The 15,019-nt window shown below is 57.7% G+C and overlaps 2 protein-coding genes across 2 annotated transcripts; both read left to right on the forward strand.

Annotated features, from left to right (window-relative positions):
* Positions 1-4,710: 4,710 nt before the first annotated feature.
* On the forward strand, positions 4,711-6,637 carry EXOSC4 (exosome component 4). Its single transcript, XM_061171621.1, has 3 exons — positions 4,711-4,919; positions 5,915-6,121; positions 6,236-6,637. Exons 1-3 carry the CDS (start codon positions 4,749-4,751, stop codon positions 6,593-6,595), a joined length of 738 nt encoding a protein of 245 aa, XP_061027604.1. The 5' UTR covers positions 4,711-4,748; the 3' UTR covers positions 6,596-6,637.
* A 1,575-nt stretch (positions 6,638-8,212) lies between these two features.
* GPAA1 (glycosylphosphatidylinositol anchor attachment 1) lies at positions 8,213-11,697 on the forward strand. The gene is made up of 12 exons (XM_061171976.1): positions 8,213-8,403; positions 8,662-8,841; positions 8,927-9,038; positions 9,261-9,408; positions 9,489-9,590; positions 9,677-9,873; positions 9,946-10,142; positions 10,239-10,392; positions 10,556-10,651; positions 10,793-10,983; positions 11,065-11,235; positions 11,385-11,697. The coding sequence occupies exons 1-12, from the start codon at positions 8,330-8,332 to the stop codon at positions 11,626-11,628; spliced, it is 1,866 nt and encodes a 621-aa protein (XP_061027959.1). The 5' UTR covers positions 8,213-8,329; the 3' UTR covers positions 11,629-11,697.
* The last annotated feature ends 3,322 nt before the right edge of the window (positions 11,698-15,019 follow it).

Here is a 15,019-nt window from a genome sequence, read left to right on the forward strand (position 1 = left end):
TTCTCCTAAGCTGTAAGTTATAAAAATAAGCTTTGATGGGACTTCCTTGATGGTCCAGTGGGTAAGACTCTGCACTCCCAGTGCAGGGGGCCCAGGTTCGATCCCTGGTCGGGGAACTAGATCCCGCATGCATGCTGCAACTAAGAAGTCAGCATGCTGCAACTAAGAAGCCCGCATGCTGCAACTAAAAAGATCCCGTGTGCCACAACAAAGACCCGGCGCAGCCAAAATAAATAAATAAAAATAAATATATTAAATAAAGTAAACTTTGATTAAGCATGTTTGTTAGGGGGGAGACTAAATTATCCTCTATATATAGAAGGTGACATCATGAAAGTGTCATCATCTTAAGAGGTGACAGATGTTGCGTCTGAAAAGCACAGGGGAAACATGTTAGAGAAATACGTCAGGAAGTTAATTGATGACATTATGTTTGTTTTCTGTGTTTTGTGATGTTTGTGATATCGGTCGACTTAAAAAATTTGTGTTGCAGGTTGGGATTTCTTTCCTCTATTCACTTAATTTTGTATATATGATTTTGTCCTCTGTTTCTTTTTTTTAAAAATATTTATTTATTTATTAATAAAATTAGTTGCGGCACACGGGATCTTCATTGTGACATGTGGGATCTTTAGCTGTGGCATGCGGGATCTAGTTCCCTCACCAGGGATTGAACCTGGGCCCCCTGCATTGGGAGCACAGAGTCTTAACCACTGGACCACCAGGGAAATCCCTGTCCTCGGTTTCTTAAAGAGGGCCCTGAGACTGCTCTCCTTCAGACGATGTTTGCAAAGTTGTGGTGTCTGGGAACCTAGGTTTCAGAAGGGTTCCTACCATTCCCCAATAAGAGTGGCTCACTGAACCTAAACTCTTTGTACAAACAAATATGGTTTATGCTAAACTCCTGCTTTCCTCCCAGGACTCTGGGTACATACCAGGCAGGGGTGCCTACATGACCGTGACCAGCCCCCTATGAAAGCCGTAGGCCCTGAGTCTCCAGTGAGCTTCCCTGGTAGCCAGCATTTCACACACATTGTTGCAACTTGTTCCTGGGGGGATGGAGTGTGTCCTGAACGGTTTCTCAGGGAGAGGACTCTGGAAGCTGGGGCCTGGTTTCCTCTTACTTTGCCCCACCAGTCTTTTCCCTTTGCTGATTTTGCTTAACATCCTTTCCGTTGGATCTTGGTCATGAGTACAACTGTATGTGCCGAATTCTATGAGTCCTAGTAAATCACTGAATCCAGGGCTGGTCTTGGGGATCCTCAACACAGCTCCCAAATGTGTATAAGCTTTAGGCCCCCAAACGTGAATCCATGTGTGTACCCTGTGGCTAGAACACAAGGGCCAGAGAACCAAGGGGTTCTCATTCCTGAACAGCCCATACCCTAAACCAGAGATGCTGCCAGGTTGGAGATCTTAGTTCCTGGGGTGGGGGGACACTTCCACAAGGGGACACAGTAAAGTTTGCACTGATCTGGAAGGAAAAGCCACCCCCCAGTCACTCTGGGCTCCTTAGGCCCAGAACCAACATTATCCTAATTATCCTGAGCTGCTAGGGCCAACCATGCAATGAGGGCGGGGCACCCGGGGGGCTTCCACCTGCGTCAATGGACTACAGCAATCTTGACCTAGTAAGAACTGGGAGAGTAAGAGCCCACACTGCTGAGGGAAGAAGGTCTGCTCAGTCCAGCTGAAGAGTCGAGGGTGAGGGGATGGAAGATGGCTAGTGGCAGAGAATGACGGCCATCATTCACGGCCTTCGACCAGGCACAGTGGCAGGGCCTCATACCCCAGTATTCTAGGAGACCACCGCCTTGGAGGGGACGCTCTGCCTAGGACTTAGGCCCAAGCCCACCACAGTACATCCATTCCACCTGCTCTTCTCATGGCTTGACGCTGAACTGCTCCTATGGCGGGGGGGGGGCATGTCCCCTCCCCTTGAGCCTGGCAGACCTTTGTGACTGCCTTGACCCAGAATTTGGCGAGAGTGCCACTACGTGACTTCTGAGGCTAGGTCTTAGAACACCATGCAGGACTTCCCTGGTGGCACAGTGGTTAAGAATCCACCTGCCAATGCATGGGACACAGATTCAATCCCTGGTCCAGGAAGATCCCACACGCCGCGGAGCAACAGCTACTGAGCCTGTGCTCTAGAGCCCATGTGCCACAATGACTGAGCCCACGCGCCACAACGACTGAGCCCACGCGCCTAGAGCCCATGCTCCTTAGCAAGAGAAGCCCCCGCAGTGAGAAGCCCGCACACCACAACAAAGAGGAGCCACAACTAGAGAACGCCAGCACGCAGCAACAAAGACCCAACGCAGCCAAATAAATAAATAAATAAATAAGTAAATAAATAAATAAATAGACAAAGGCTATAAAACAGACAGTTTATTAGAAGCACAGCACATGTGGGAGAGCGCACAGAGAAGCAGTTTATTTAAGAGAGAAGCAAAGCAAAGTTACACACCCAGGGAAGAAGATGTGTGGGTGTCCTCCCTAATGAGGAGCGCACCAAAGAGGCAGTTAGAGTCATTTCTATAGGGGCGGTTTTTCCGGGTCTTTCTTTTCCTCTGGCCAACCGTCTTGCTTCATTTCCCACAACTGATTGGACCAGGGCCCTCCCCGACATATGCATGCATCTTTTAGCCAAGATGGATTCCAGCATGAGGGTCTCTGGGAGATTGACAGCACCTATTATGGGATAGTGCCCCCTCCCTTTTTGACCCCTGAAGAGCCTTTCTGTGCATGGGCAGTTGGGGAGGTCTCCTTGACCTCAAAAATGATGGATGTGGTCATCTTGTCTCTTTACTCCAGCAGAGCTCAACTCCTCTCTGCTCCTGCCATTAACTTTTTCCTTGAAAATGTCAGGGGAAGACAAACTCCAACTTACTCAGCTTGACAAATTCCAGCTGCTCAGCCCAGGGGCCCATCTACCTCCTACCTCAATAATACATTTATTTTTTGTTATTTGAAGGCACTAAGGCCATGCATCAAGAGACAGACAGACACACAACCCCATACAATTCCCTTCTGGAAAGGGTGAGGATCTCTTCACTCTCAAATGGAAAAAGGAGGCCCATTTTATTGCATGTGGGAGCTGGATGTAATGGGGGAGCATGAGAGGACCTGAAAGACACTACGTGCAGGCGGTGCTGGGACACAGGCCTGTGCCCTTTCCTAGGCCCCTGTGAATGTCACCTCCTCTTGGTGAGTGTTGTAACCCTGCTGGTTCATCCTTCCACGTTCAAATCTGAGGAATGCGATCTGGCTTCCTAAGCACTGCAGAGGGGCTGAATAATGCAGCTGGTGGGAGTGGGGGGCGGTGGCGAGGGGGATGAACTCCCTGATGGTAACCTTGACCACCGAGAAACAGAGGTACCTGGAAACAGGAGGCAGCTAGGGAGAAAAGTATCTCATTTCTCCCTTCTGTAGACCCCTCAACAGTTCCAGGGGACTTGACCGACACAAGATGTTGGAATACATCAGGCAAAGAAATGCAAGAGTGATTACAGCATGTCAATAACACTCTGCAGGTTGGCAAGGATTATGTAAAAACTGTAACACTTTTTCTTGGTGGGAAAGGAGGGAAAATGTAACCCACACTTACAGCCTTCACCCAGTTAGTCCCTACCCTGGGGTTCCATCTCCCAAGCCCCTGGACACACACCCACTGCCCACAGTGGGGCAGTAGATGGGTAAATTCTGGTACATCCACCCCATGAGTATCAAGCAAAAAATTAGAGTTCCACAGGATTATCTGGACAGATTTCACTACATATTTTTTAGTGAGAAACAGAAAAGTGTGTATGAAATACCATTTAAAAAAATAACCAGAGTTCCAACAGCCCCTATATGTCTGTACATTACAACTGCACATTTGTTGTGACTTGTATGTAATTATGTGAGTGTGGAGAAAAACATAAAACCAGTATTTGAGCTACGGCAGATGCTGGGGGTCGTGGGGTCGTACGGAGTGAAGAACGAAAGCAACATGGAAAAGGAAATTAAAACTGCTCTAAAAAATACAACCATGTGTATGTACAATATAAACTATGTGGGTTTTGTTTTTTTTTTAATGGACAATTGTTAAAACTAAACGGTAAAAAAACAAGAGAACAGAGAATGTGTCTCAGCTTGGGAAAACGAATGCACTTACGAGCGCGGAAGAACAGAAGCCGTCAGACAAAACGATGCTATCATTCCAGCAGTCGCGGCTCTCACCCGCGAACCTCGAGGAGGACGCCTGGCGCCAAAGAGAAGCAGAGGCGCACCGGCTGCGTGGAGTCCGAGCGGGGCTCGGCCGCAGATGGAGAGGGAGAGGCGGAGGCGCGGCAGGGCCGGCGGGTCGCGGGCGCAGTGGGAGGCCCGGGACCCTGGGTCCGGGAGAAGGCGCGCGCCGGCGGCGACCAGGGCGACGCAGGGCGGGTAGGCCCCGAAGGTCGTGGGAACCGCCCCCACGACAAACCCGGGGGGAAACGACATGGGGATTCCACGCCCAGCGGGTCTCCACCCCTGGCAGCCGCGGGACAGTCATCCCTAAACGGCCACAGCCCCACCTCCCCGCGGACCGGAAGTGCGGAAAGTGGCGCCGCCGGGAACCCTGGGAGAACCGTAGTTCTCCGGCACCGGAAATGGGAGGCGGCGCTCCGGAAACCGTAGGACCCCGGAGGTCGGAAGTGGGGCATCCGGACCGCCGGGAACTGTAGTCCTCCAGAGAGCGGAAACGGGGCTAGCGGCCGGGCGGCATGGCGGGGCTGGAGCTTCTGTCGGACCAGGGCTACCGGGTGGACGGGCGGCGCGCCGGGGAGCTGCGTAAGATCCAGGCGCGGATGGGTGTATTCGCGCAGGCCGACGGCTCGGCTTACATCGAGCAGGGCAACACCAAGGCGCTAGCGGTGGTCTACGGGCCTCACGAGGCGAGTGGGCGCGCGCGAGCCGGGCTTCCTCCGGGGCGGGCAGAGAAATCCGGCGGCGGCAACTGCGGGGTGCGCGAGGCCGCCAGGCTGAGCGGAGGCTCGGGAGGTGAGGCCGGCGCGCGCCTCCGTGTGGGGCCGCGGCCAGAGTCCTAACAGTGTGATGCACGATGGTCCCTGCCTTTCTCATCGGCCACTGTCCCCTGCACTCTCCACTCCTCTTTGCTATTCCTAAACCCGCCAGGTGCGCTCCCACTCGCTCCCTCACCACTCAGCTCTACTCCGACGTCACCCTCCGGTGACACTTTCCCAGATCACCTTACTCACCTGTCAGATTCCCTCTCCTACATCCACACACTTCCCTGCTTTTCTGCACCCGCCTCCTCAGACATCAGTTTAACTTATTTCTCACCGTTTGTCTCCCCACTGGAACAAACTCCGTGAGGACAGGAACTGTAAATAAAGCCGCCTGGGTATATTGCCACCCCAGCGCTGGAAGCGTAAGGCCAGAGGGGAGGAAGAGTAAGCATGACACGCCTGCAGATCAGAAAGGCTGATGGTGGGGAGAATGGGGAGTATTTCCAAATGAGATTGAGGGATTTGTAGAACAGGAAAAAGATTTAGAATTTTGGTCTCATACGTGGTGGGAAGCCTTTAAAGGTAAGTAGTATATGTATTGCCTAGAGAAGGCAGAATCAGACTTGATATTTGTAAACAGACTCTGATACAAACAGAGAGTGGGTTGGGAGAAAATGAGTCAAGGATGGAAACAGGGAGGCCTGTTAGGAGAGAGATGAGATCCAGAGGTGATGGTAGCTTGGGTGGCCCTCCCCCAGGCTATGTTTTGGAGGTAAAGTAGTTGCTTGTTGAGATGCTGCAGATGGAGGGAGGGGAGGGAGGGAGGCCAAGGCTCAGGGCAAGAGCCAGAGGAAGGAGTGGGTAGTGTGAGCTGGGAGGAGTGGGCCTGGCTCACGTGTCCTCCCCCAACCCTCCCCCAGATCCGGGGCTCCCGGGCACGAGCCCTGCCTGACAGGGCCCTGGTGAACTGTCAGTACAGTTCTGCGACCTTCAGCACAGGCGAGCGCAAGCGGCGGCCACATGGGGACCGTAAATCCTGCGAAATGGGCCTTCAGCTGCGTCAAACCTTCGAGGCAGCCGTCCTTACGCAGCTGCATCCACGCTCCCAGATTGATATCTATGTGCAGGTGAGCAGACAGCAGCCCTCAACCCAGGGAGGGGAGAGAGGAGGAGGGTGTGTGGGGGGTGGGGATGGGGTCAGCAGCCTAATGGACTGATGCCACTTGGGGGCGTCCCTGCAGGTGCTGCAGGCAGATGGTGGGACCTACGCGGCTTGTGTGAATGCAGCCACGCTGGCAGTGTTGGATGCAGGGATTCCCATGCGGGACTTTGTGTGTGCCTGCTCAGCTGGCTTTGTGGATGGAACAGCCCTGGCAGACCTCAGCCACGTGGAGGAAGCAGCTGGTGGCCCCCAGCTGGCCCTGGCCCTGCTACCGTCCTCAGGCCAGATTGCACTGCTTGAGATGGATGCCAGGCTGCATGAGGACCATCTGGAGCAGGTGCTAGAGGCTGCTGCCCACGCCGCCCGAGACGTACATACCCTGCTGGACCGTGTGGTCCGGCAGCACGTCCAAGAGGCCTCTATCTTGCTGGGGGACTGAGCACATGGCCACCCAGGGCCAGAATAAAACCCACGCACACTCCACTGTACTTTGATCTCTCCCCGCAGCACTTCCATGCCCTCAGAGCCTGGCCTGGTGCTGGCTCCAGGGGTGACTAAGGATGCTCCCCCACACATGAACTGCGTACCCCTTGCAGCCTCAGGAGTCAAAGCCTGAAGAAGGAGGGGATGTCCCTGGGTGAGGAGAGCAGCTTGGGCCAGGAAGGGATCAAGGCAGCTGAGCAGTGAGACATGGCCTGGTGTAATGAGCCAAGCCCTGAGACCGTGGAGCCTGTCATTCTCACCCCGGCACATTCAGGGCCCTGAGCACAGGTGCTGAGGGAGAACTCAGCTGGCTGTGGTATCCCCCGTGGTGATGCAGGGGCCCACATCCCACATCCTCTGGATTATGGCTTAGACTGAATGCTCTCTTTTTTTTTTTTTTTTTATAAATTTATTTATTTAATTATTTTTTACTTTATTTTTTTTTGGCTGAGTTGGGTCTTCATTGCTGCGTGCAGGCTTTCCCTAGTTGCGGGAACGGGGGCCACCCTTCGTTGCAGTGTGCGGGCCTCCCATTGTGGTGGCCTCTCCTGTTGTGGATCACGGGCTCCAGGTGCGTGGGCTCAGTAGTTGTGCCTCACGGGCACTAGAGTGCAGGCTCAGTAGTGGCGCACGGGCTTAGCTGCTCCACGGCATGTGGGATCCTCCCGGACCAGGGCTCGAACCCGTGTCCCCTGCATTGGTAGGTGGATTCTTAACCACTGCGCCACCAGGGAAGTCCCTGAATGCTCTCTTTCCCCCTAGGAATCCCCTGGGCCTGTCCTGCTACTTACCTTGGGCTCCAAAAGTACAACAGACACATGATCTAGCCTGGAGTCTTCTCAGCTCTGATCCTTTCTCAGTCAGACACAGACACTCCCTGCTGCCCCACCACTGCCCCTCCCTCTTCAGACTCCCCTTCTTCCACCTCCTGCCCTCAGACCTGCCCGAGCCCCTGCAGCCTACCCAGGGGCTGCTTCTCCTCCAATATCCCAGGCACTTCCTGGCCTGGACAGGGGTGCGCCCCACTTTCTACTTAACACACCCCAGCTCCTTTGACACCCCTTTGGCCAGTAGTATCACGCACCTTCCTCCCTGTGGTCATGTGACCCCAATGACCTCGGTTCTGGGCACACGCTGTGATTCCACTCGGCTGTTTTTGGTGACCGACACTCATAGGAAAGGGTCCGCCAATGCCTTGGTCTCTCAGTCCACGGAAGCCCCCTCACTTCCCACCACGGCATTCAGACCTGTCACCGCCAGTGGCAGCACCTTCGGAAATCTTCCGGCGTCTATGCTCTGGTCGCCGCTTCCGGATTTCCTCCCACCTGCCCTACTCATCATCCTACTCTGATTCCCCTTCGAGCCGAGCTTTCTCGAGCGGCCCGTCGTCTTCATTGCCCTCCGGCGTTGCACAATGCCGTCGGCCTGCCTGAAGGACGCCCTCCGCAGGCGGGGAAACCCAAACCCGGGTCCCGCTCCCTCCACAGCGGCTCTGCTCTGAGCATGCGCGGCGGCGGTGCGGGGGGGGGGTGACTGGGGGACGGCGCAGGCGCAGGCGCAGCGGCGTGAGGGCTGTCGGGACCGGAAGTGGGGGGCCGGCGTGCAGCCCCGGGTCTGACAGGAGAGGCGTGCCCGGCCGGCGGCCGTACCTGACAGCGGGAGCGCGGTCCCGGAGCCGCCCGGCCCTGGGATGGGCCTCCTGTCGGACCCGGTGCGCCGGCGCGCGCTTGCCCGCCTCGTGCTGCGCCTCAACGCGCCGCTCTGGTGAGGGCGGGGCCCGGGGGCGGGGGCGGGGCCCCCCCCTCCGGCAGCGCGTGCCGGTCTCCTCCGGCATCACTCGGGGCCTCAGGCCTGGGGCTCAACTCTGCCGTACGGCGTCCCGAGTACCGGGACTCTGGGTCCAGGTCCCAGAGTCCGCCCGCAGACATGCCCCCTCCACCCCCAGTGCAGAGGTAGAGGCTGCGGGCCGGGGTGCCAGGGCCCGCTAACGCTCCGGTGGTCCCTCCGTCCCTCTCCCCGCAGCGTGCTGAGCTACGTGGCGGGCATCGCCTGGTTCCTGGCGCTGGCTTTCCCGCCGCTGACCCAGCGCACTTACATGTCGGAGAACGCCATGGGCTCCACCATGGTGGAGGAGCAGTTTGCGGGCGGGGACCGTGCCCGAAACTTTGCCCGGGACTTCGCTGCCCACCGCAGGAAGTCGGGGTGAGCGACAGAGCCGTGGGTATGGGGGAAGCAATGCCAGTCAAGGCCAGAGAGCTCTGCTCAGAAGCTCTCTTTGTGTTTCCAGGGCCCTGCCAGTGGCTTGGCTGGAGCGGACGATGCGGTCAGTGGGGCTGGAGGTCTACACACAGAGTTTCTCCCGGAAACTGCCCTTTCCAGATGAGACTCAGGAGCGCTATGTACTGGGGCTGGGGTGGGGGGGGGTTAGGAGGGTGGGAGGGGGGTGTGCCTGCGACCAAAAAGCACTTTAAGGGGGTGGCCTTGGGGCCAGGAAGCTCATTGGGGGCGGGGGGATGTCTTGGGGCCAGAGAAGTCACTGGTGGGCGTTCTAGGGCTAAAGGGGAGGGGTTTCAGCCATCTAGAGTGGGGCCGTGCTGAGGCTTCCCCAATACCGCATGCAGATGGTGTCGGGCATCAACGTGTACGGCATCCTTCGGGCACCGCGCGCTGCCAGCACTGAGTCCCTGGTGCTCACCGTGCCCTGTGGCCCTGAGTCTACCAACAGCCAGGCTGTGGGGCTGATGCTGGCACTTGCTGCCCACTTCCGGGGTGAGGCTCAGGGGCTACTGCTGGCAAGGGAGGGTTTGGCCACCGCCTCAGGCCTTGCTGACCCTGCTTTTGGCCTTTAGGGCAGATTTACTGGGCCAAAGACATCATCTTCCTGGTGACAGAACACGACCTTCTGGGCTCTGAGGCTTGGCTTGAAGCCTACCACGACATCAATGTCACTGGTGGGTGTTCTTGCCCTGCCCTGGCCCCCACAGGGCCACTGTCCTCAGCAGCCCCGTATTGGCAGTTGATTCACCTGCTTCTACAGGTATGCAGTCATCCCCTCTGCAGGGCCGGGCTGGGGCCATCCAGGCAGCCGTGGCCCTGGAGCTGAGCAGTGATGTGGTCACTAGCCTCGACGTGGCTGTGGAGGGACTCAACGGACAGCTGCCCAACCTGGACCTGCTCAACCTCTTCCAGACCTTCTGCCAGAAAGGGGGGCTCCTGTGCACGCTGCAGGGCAAGGTAGGGCCACCTGCCTGGGGAGCACGGGGCCTGTGTGCAGGGTTCGTCTGACCGTGTCTCAAACTCTCTAAGCTGCAGCCCCAGGACTGGCCGGCAGTGGACGGGCCGCCGCAGGCCGTGCAAACGCTGCTGCTCATGGCTCTGCAGCAGGCCTCTGGCCACCCCCACGGCGCCCACGGCCTCTTCCTGCGCTACCGCGTGGAGGCCCTAACGCTGCGCGGCATCAATAGCTTCCGCCAGTATAAGTATGACCTAGTGGCAGTAGGCAAGTAAGTGCCTTCTGGTCTCCCCTTTGCATACTCGGGGTGGGGTAGTGGGTGCCTGGGGGTGTCTGGCCAGCCGTGACCCCAGCCCACGCCCGGCAGGGCTCTGGAGGGCATGTTCCGCAAACTCAACCACCTCCTGGAGCGCCTGCACCAGTCCTTCTTCTTCTACCTGCTCCCTGCGCTCTCCCGTTTCGTCTCCATCGGCCTCTACATGCCTGCCGCCGGCTTTTTGCTCCTGGTCCTCGGTCTCAAGATATCCTCTGCTGCCCGCTGTCCGTTTGTGGCCAGCCTCAGGTCCCCCCACTCTAGGCTGGGGAGAGCTCTCCAACCTCGGGGCGGGGGAGTGGGAGTGAGCCCTGGGTCCCCCACTGGGCAGAGCCCGTCACACCCCTCATCAGGGTCCTTGACTCAGCCACGCTCTGGAACTGTGGATGCAGCTGCATGAGGCTGGAGTGGGTCCTGAGCAGGCTGGGGGGACCTCTGGGTCCAGTCCTCCCCTCCCTGCGACACAGGTGACGGGCCCCCACTCTTGCTGTTGCGGCCCCGGGGGGTGGTTACTGCTGCCGCTCAGTCTCAGCTGCTGGAGGGATGGTGAGGATCCCTGGGACGCCCCTGGCCCGGGATCTGTCTCCAAGTGCCCGTGTGCCCTGCAGCGCGTGGGGCTGGCCTCGCTCGTGGCACCCTTGCTGATCTCCCAGGCTGTGGGCCTGGCCCTCTACGTCCTCCCAGTGCTGGGTCAACACGTGGCTGCCCAGCACTTCCCCGTGGCTGAGGCGGAGGCCGTGGTGCTGACGCTGCTGGCCGTCTATGCAGCTGGCCTGGCCCTTCCACACAGCACCCACTGGTGAGGAGCTGGGCTGGATGGGCACGGGCAGGGTGCACCCTGGACACGCAGGCGGCTGCCCCTGAGCCCCTTGCCTTGCAGGGTGGTGAGCACACAGGCCCCGGACAGGAGCTGGATGGCGCTGAAGCTGGTGGCCCTGATCTACCTGGCACTACAGCTGGCCTGCATCACCCTCACCAACTTCTCCCTGGGCTTTCTGCTGGCTGCCACCATGGTGCCCGGCGCTGCACTCGCCAAGCCCTCCGGGCCCCGGTATGTGCTGGTCAGTCCCCACCACAAAGCCCGCCGTGACGTGCCCACCCCCTCCAGGGCCTCTGCCCCTCGCCACAGACTCCCCCTCACGCGTTAGTCCTCCTCCTCCCCCACCTCAGAGGCCCCCTTGACCTTGCTTCTCTACCCAGGCCACTCTGTGCTGCCTTGCTGGTGCTGACAAGCCCAGCAGCTACACTCCTGGGCGGCCTGTTCCTGTGGCAGCAGCTGCAGGAGGCCCCGCTTTCCCTGGCCGAGGGCTGGCGGCTCTTCCTGGCCGCGCTGGCTCAGGGCGTGCTGGAACACCACACCTACGGTGCCCTGCTCTTCCCGCTGCTGGCGCTGGGCCTCTATCCCTGCTGGCTGCTCTTCTGGAATGTACTCTTTTGGAAGTGATGAAGGCAGGTGGGAATCCCCCACGCGTCCCACGTTCTTTCTTTCCTGGGAAATAAACAGTTCTGTTTAGCTGCCCTTCGGGCTCCTGGTCACATTATCTGCTGTGTACGTGGGGCCCCGGGGCCTGCAGCAAGAGGCTCTGCCTGCAGGATTAGACACCCTGCTCAGCCCCTTCTGGTCCACTTACTGATGGCAGGAGGGAGGGCCCCAGCTGCATCAGCCTTGGGAAGAGGTCCTTGGATGGATGCTCGGGGTGTGGAAGTGGCACAGGCAGACCTGGCCGCAGCCCCAAGTGCACTCTCCCAGCCTTGGAGGTCTCTGCGTGTCATGGTCCAGTGCTGTGCGAGAGGAAACACAACAGGCAGGGCTGGGGGGCCTGACAGGAGCTGAGACACCCAGAGACCACACAGCACAGTCTTCAGCGCTGGAGCTAAGAGGTCAAAGGAGCTGGAGCTGACTCTCTCCAGAGGAGGAGAATGGCGCCCCAGCCAAGGCCAGAACCTTGTGTGTGCTTGGGATGGAGCAGGAGGAGCCCCTGGCCTGGCTTCCTGGGGGCCAAACCAGCCCAGGCCGGGTGCCCACCCAGCACCACCAGAGCAGACAGGCCACGGAACAGGGACCACCTGAGCCCCGGGGGTGGGGGGGGGCACTGATGGGCTGGTACACAGAGAGGTCACTGGTTGTACCAAGACCCCTGAAAGGGACTGGGGTGTCCAGTGTCCATTCGGGAGGGGAGAAAAGCAAAGTGTAGCCCTCTGGTGACACCACGGCCACATGTGGCTAAGAGACCTCACGGGAGGGCCAAGGTGGCCCTGCCAGCGCCCCACAGGGCAGCGAGACCGGTACCACCTCCTGCAGGTCTCAGAGTTGGAAGGGAGAGAGAGATGCAGTGCCTGGAGCATCAGCTCAGGACCAGCCTCCCTCCCTTCGGGACCGCGTCCCGGGACGGGGTGGCCGGAAAGTCTCAGGCAGGAAGCTTTGCCCCCGGCCCCCGCCCAGGCCCGCCTCTGTGGTGGGGCTCATCTTCCTGGGGGGCTCCCCTCAACAGCTGGGGGTCCCTGACTCCACAGTGGGGGGCAGCACCTGGAGGGGTTCACTTTGGGGCTTCTCACTGCTGAAGGGCACGTGTGCTCTGTGTCTAGAGTGTTAGGGATGAGGTGGGGCAAGGGTGCTGGAGGCCCACTGTGACTAGCAGCCTGTCTTTGGTCTGCTTGTCTTCTAGGCATTTTGAGGCTAGAGGAGGACTTGCAGCCCCACACCCTGCACCCCCAGAAGTGCCTCCAGACTGGCCTCTCTCGGAAGTCTCCCCTGATAAGGCAGGCACCGCCTGCCTGTGGGCTTCCCGTCTTCCAAGGCGCATAGAGATCTCTGCTCTGCTGTGGTCTCCTGTTGTCTCTGTCTTTGTGGACTGGCGTCTAATACAAAATCCCTTCCACACATTTTACCTGCACTTTGGCGCCAATCAGTCATTTTTAACTGGACTTAGGCAGCCACTTAAAATGCAAATCATGAAAATACCTTACATCATGAAACATACAAGTGGGGACAAAAGCTATCCGATCATCAGTTGTTTTGAGCTTACCCATACACAAGAGGTGGAGGGGAGCCATGGGAGTTTTGAAGCTGATATGTTGGGGAAGCAGAATTTCTGCTCTGATTTTCATAGATGTCGCTTGTGCAATACATTTTAAAACGAAAGGAAACGTCAGGCTGTAAAGATACAGATGAGACGTACAGGGGATGAGTATAAGGCCCCGCAGGCTTTACTCTGAGGGTGCTTGCTGCTGGCCCCCATGTCCCTTCTCCTTAGTCATGGCACCCTACTTTTGACATGAGCACAGGCACACTGCCAGACTCTGTGCAGGTTGGTGTGGTCGTGTGACTGCTGTGGCCCACAGGACCTGAGCAGAAGCTTCAAGGGTGAATTCCATGCAGAGACTTCAAACAGAGGATGGCCCTCTGAGCCACTTCTCTCTCCTGCCTGGGGCCACGTGGAACCAGAATCACGTCTGGGACGTGAGCTCCAGCCCAGGCTAGGGGTGGAGATGAGGAGGGGCTCCCTGACCCTCCAAAGCCCTTGCTAAACTGGGGTTAGCCGTCACCCAGGGTTGCTAAACTGGGCTTCATTTGCAAGAAAGAAACAAACTTCTACTGTGTTTAAGTCGTTGTTATTGGAGTTTTCTGACACCTCAGTCTAGTTCATGCAAGAGGGACTATTGCTGAGCCCAGCTCACATGGGGCTCTCAGGCGGTGAGCAGCCGGGTGCATCTAGAAGTGTGTGTGTCTATTGTGTTGGTAGTAAGTGCTCATTCCTTGGTCGCTTGCCTCCCATGCCCCAGAAGAGCAGCTCTATGGCACAGGCTTTGTCTTTCTTCCTGCCTCTTTTCCAGCACAGAGCCAGGGACGTGGTGGAATATTCATACATATTTCTTGAATGAAAGAAGGAAAGAATCAGAGGGAGCCCTTCTGGAGGTCCAGAAGGAAGCCCAGGGGGCAGACCTTTTGGCTTCCACAGGGGCTCCTGTCTTATGGTATGGGGTGAGGGCCCGGGAGTTTAGGGTGCAAGACTGGGGAGGTCCTGAGCCAGGCAGGACCCACCTCAGGACACCCAGCAGCTTCCTCACGACCAGACCCTCTGCAGACGTCCTCCTGCAATTGGCTGGCTGTCCCAGGTTTCCTCTGTGCTTCTCTCAGACCCTTTGCCAAGTCACCCCATCCCACCTCGGGCTTCAAGGTGGGGCTCCAGGGCTGCCCTGGGGGCCTTTCCCTGTGAGCCAACCCCGCAGGCTCCAGCTGCCCTCATGCCTGCACTTAGATCCTGTCTTTCCTCTAGGCCTCTGTCCTGAGGCCACGTCCTGTCACCTCGGCCTCTTGGATGTGCCATGGTCACCTTTAAGTCATCTCTTCCCAACCTGAACACCTCCCACCCCGCGTGCATCTCCTCCCCTGGTGCCCTCACCCAATCCTGGAACTGCGGTCCACCTTGTCTCTCTTCAGGGGATGCCTATCGCCTCCAGGATAAAATCAAACCTCCTTACCTTGGTCTCCAAGGCCTGCCTGGCCAACTTCTGCCTTGTTCTTCAGAACATTTTTATTGCCCCCCAGAAGGAACCCTGTACCCCACTTGCCCCTCCCCTTCCAGCCCCTGGCACCGTTAACCTACTTTCTGCCGCTATAGATTTGCCAAATCTGGACTTTCAAATGAATGGATTCATGCAGTACAGTAGTACCCCTTACCTTCGGGGCTTGTGTTCCAAGACTCCCAGGGGATGCCTGAAACCCTGGATAGTACTGAATCCTATTTGTTCGTGTCTTCCACCCACAAACTTAATGCTTTTTCCATTTTAACCAAATTCTTATCATGCACTGCGGCCATAACTTTTGCAGTTTT

Source organism: Eubalaena glacialis, chromosome 17 (genome assembly GCF_028564815.1).
Source record: "Eubalaena glacialis isolate mEubGla1 chromosome 17, mEubGla1.1.hap2.+ XY, whole genome shotgun sequence".
NCBI lineage: Eukaryota > Metazoa > Chordata > Mammalia > Artiodactyla > Balaenidae > Eubalaena > Eubalaena glacialis.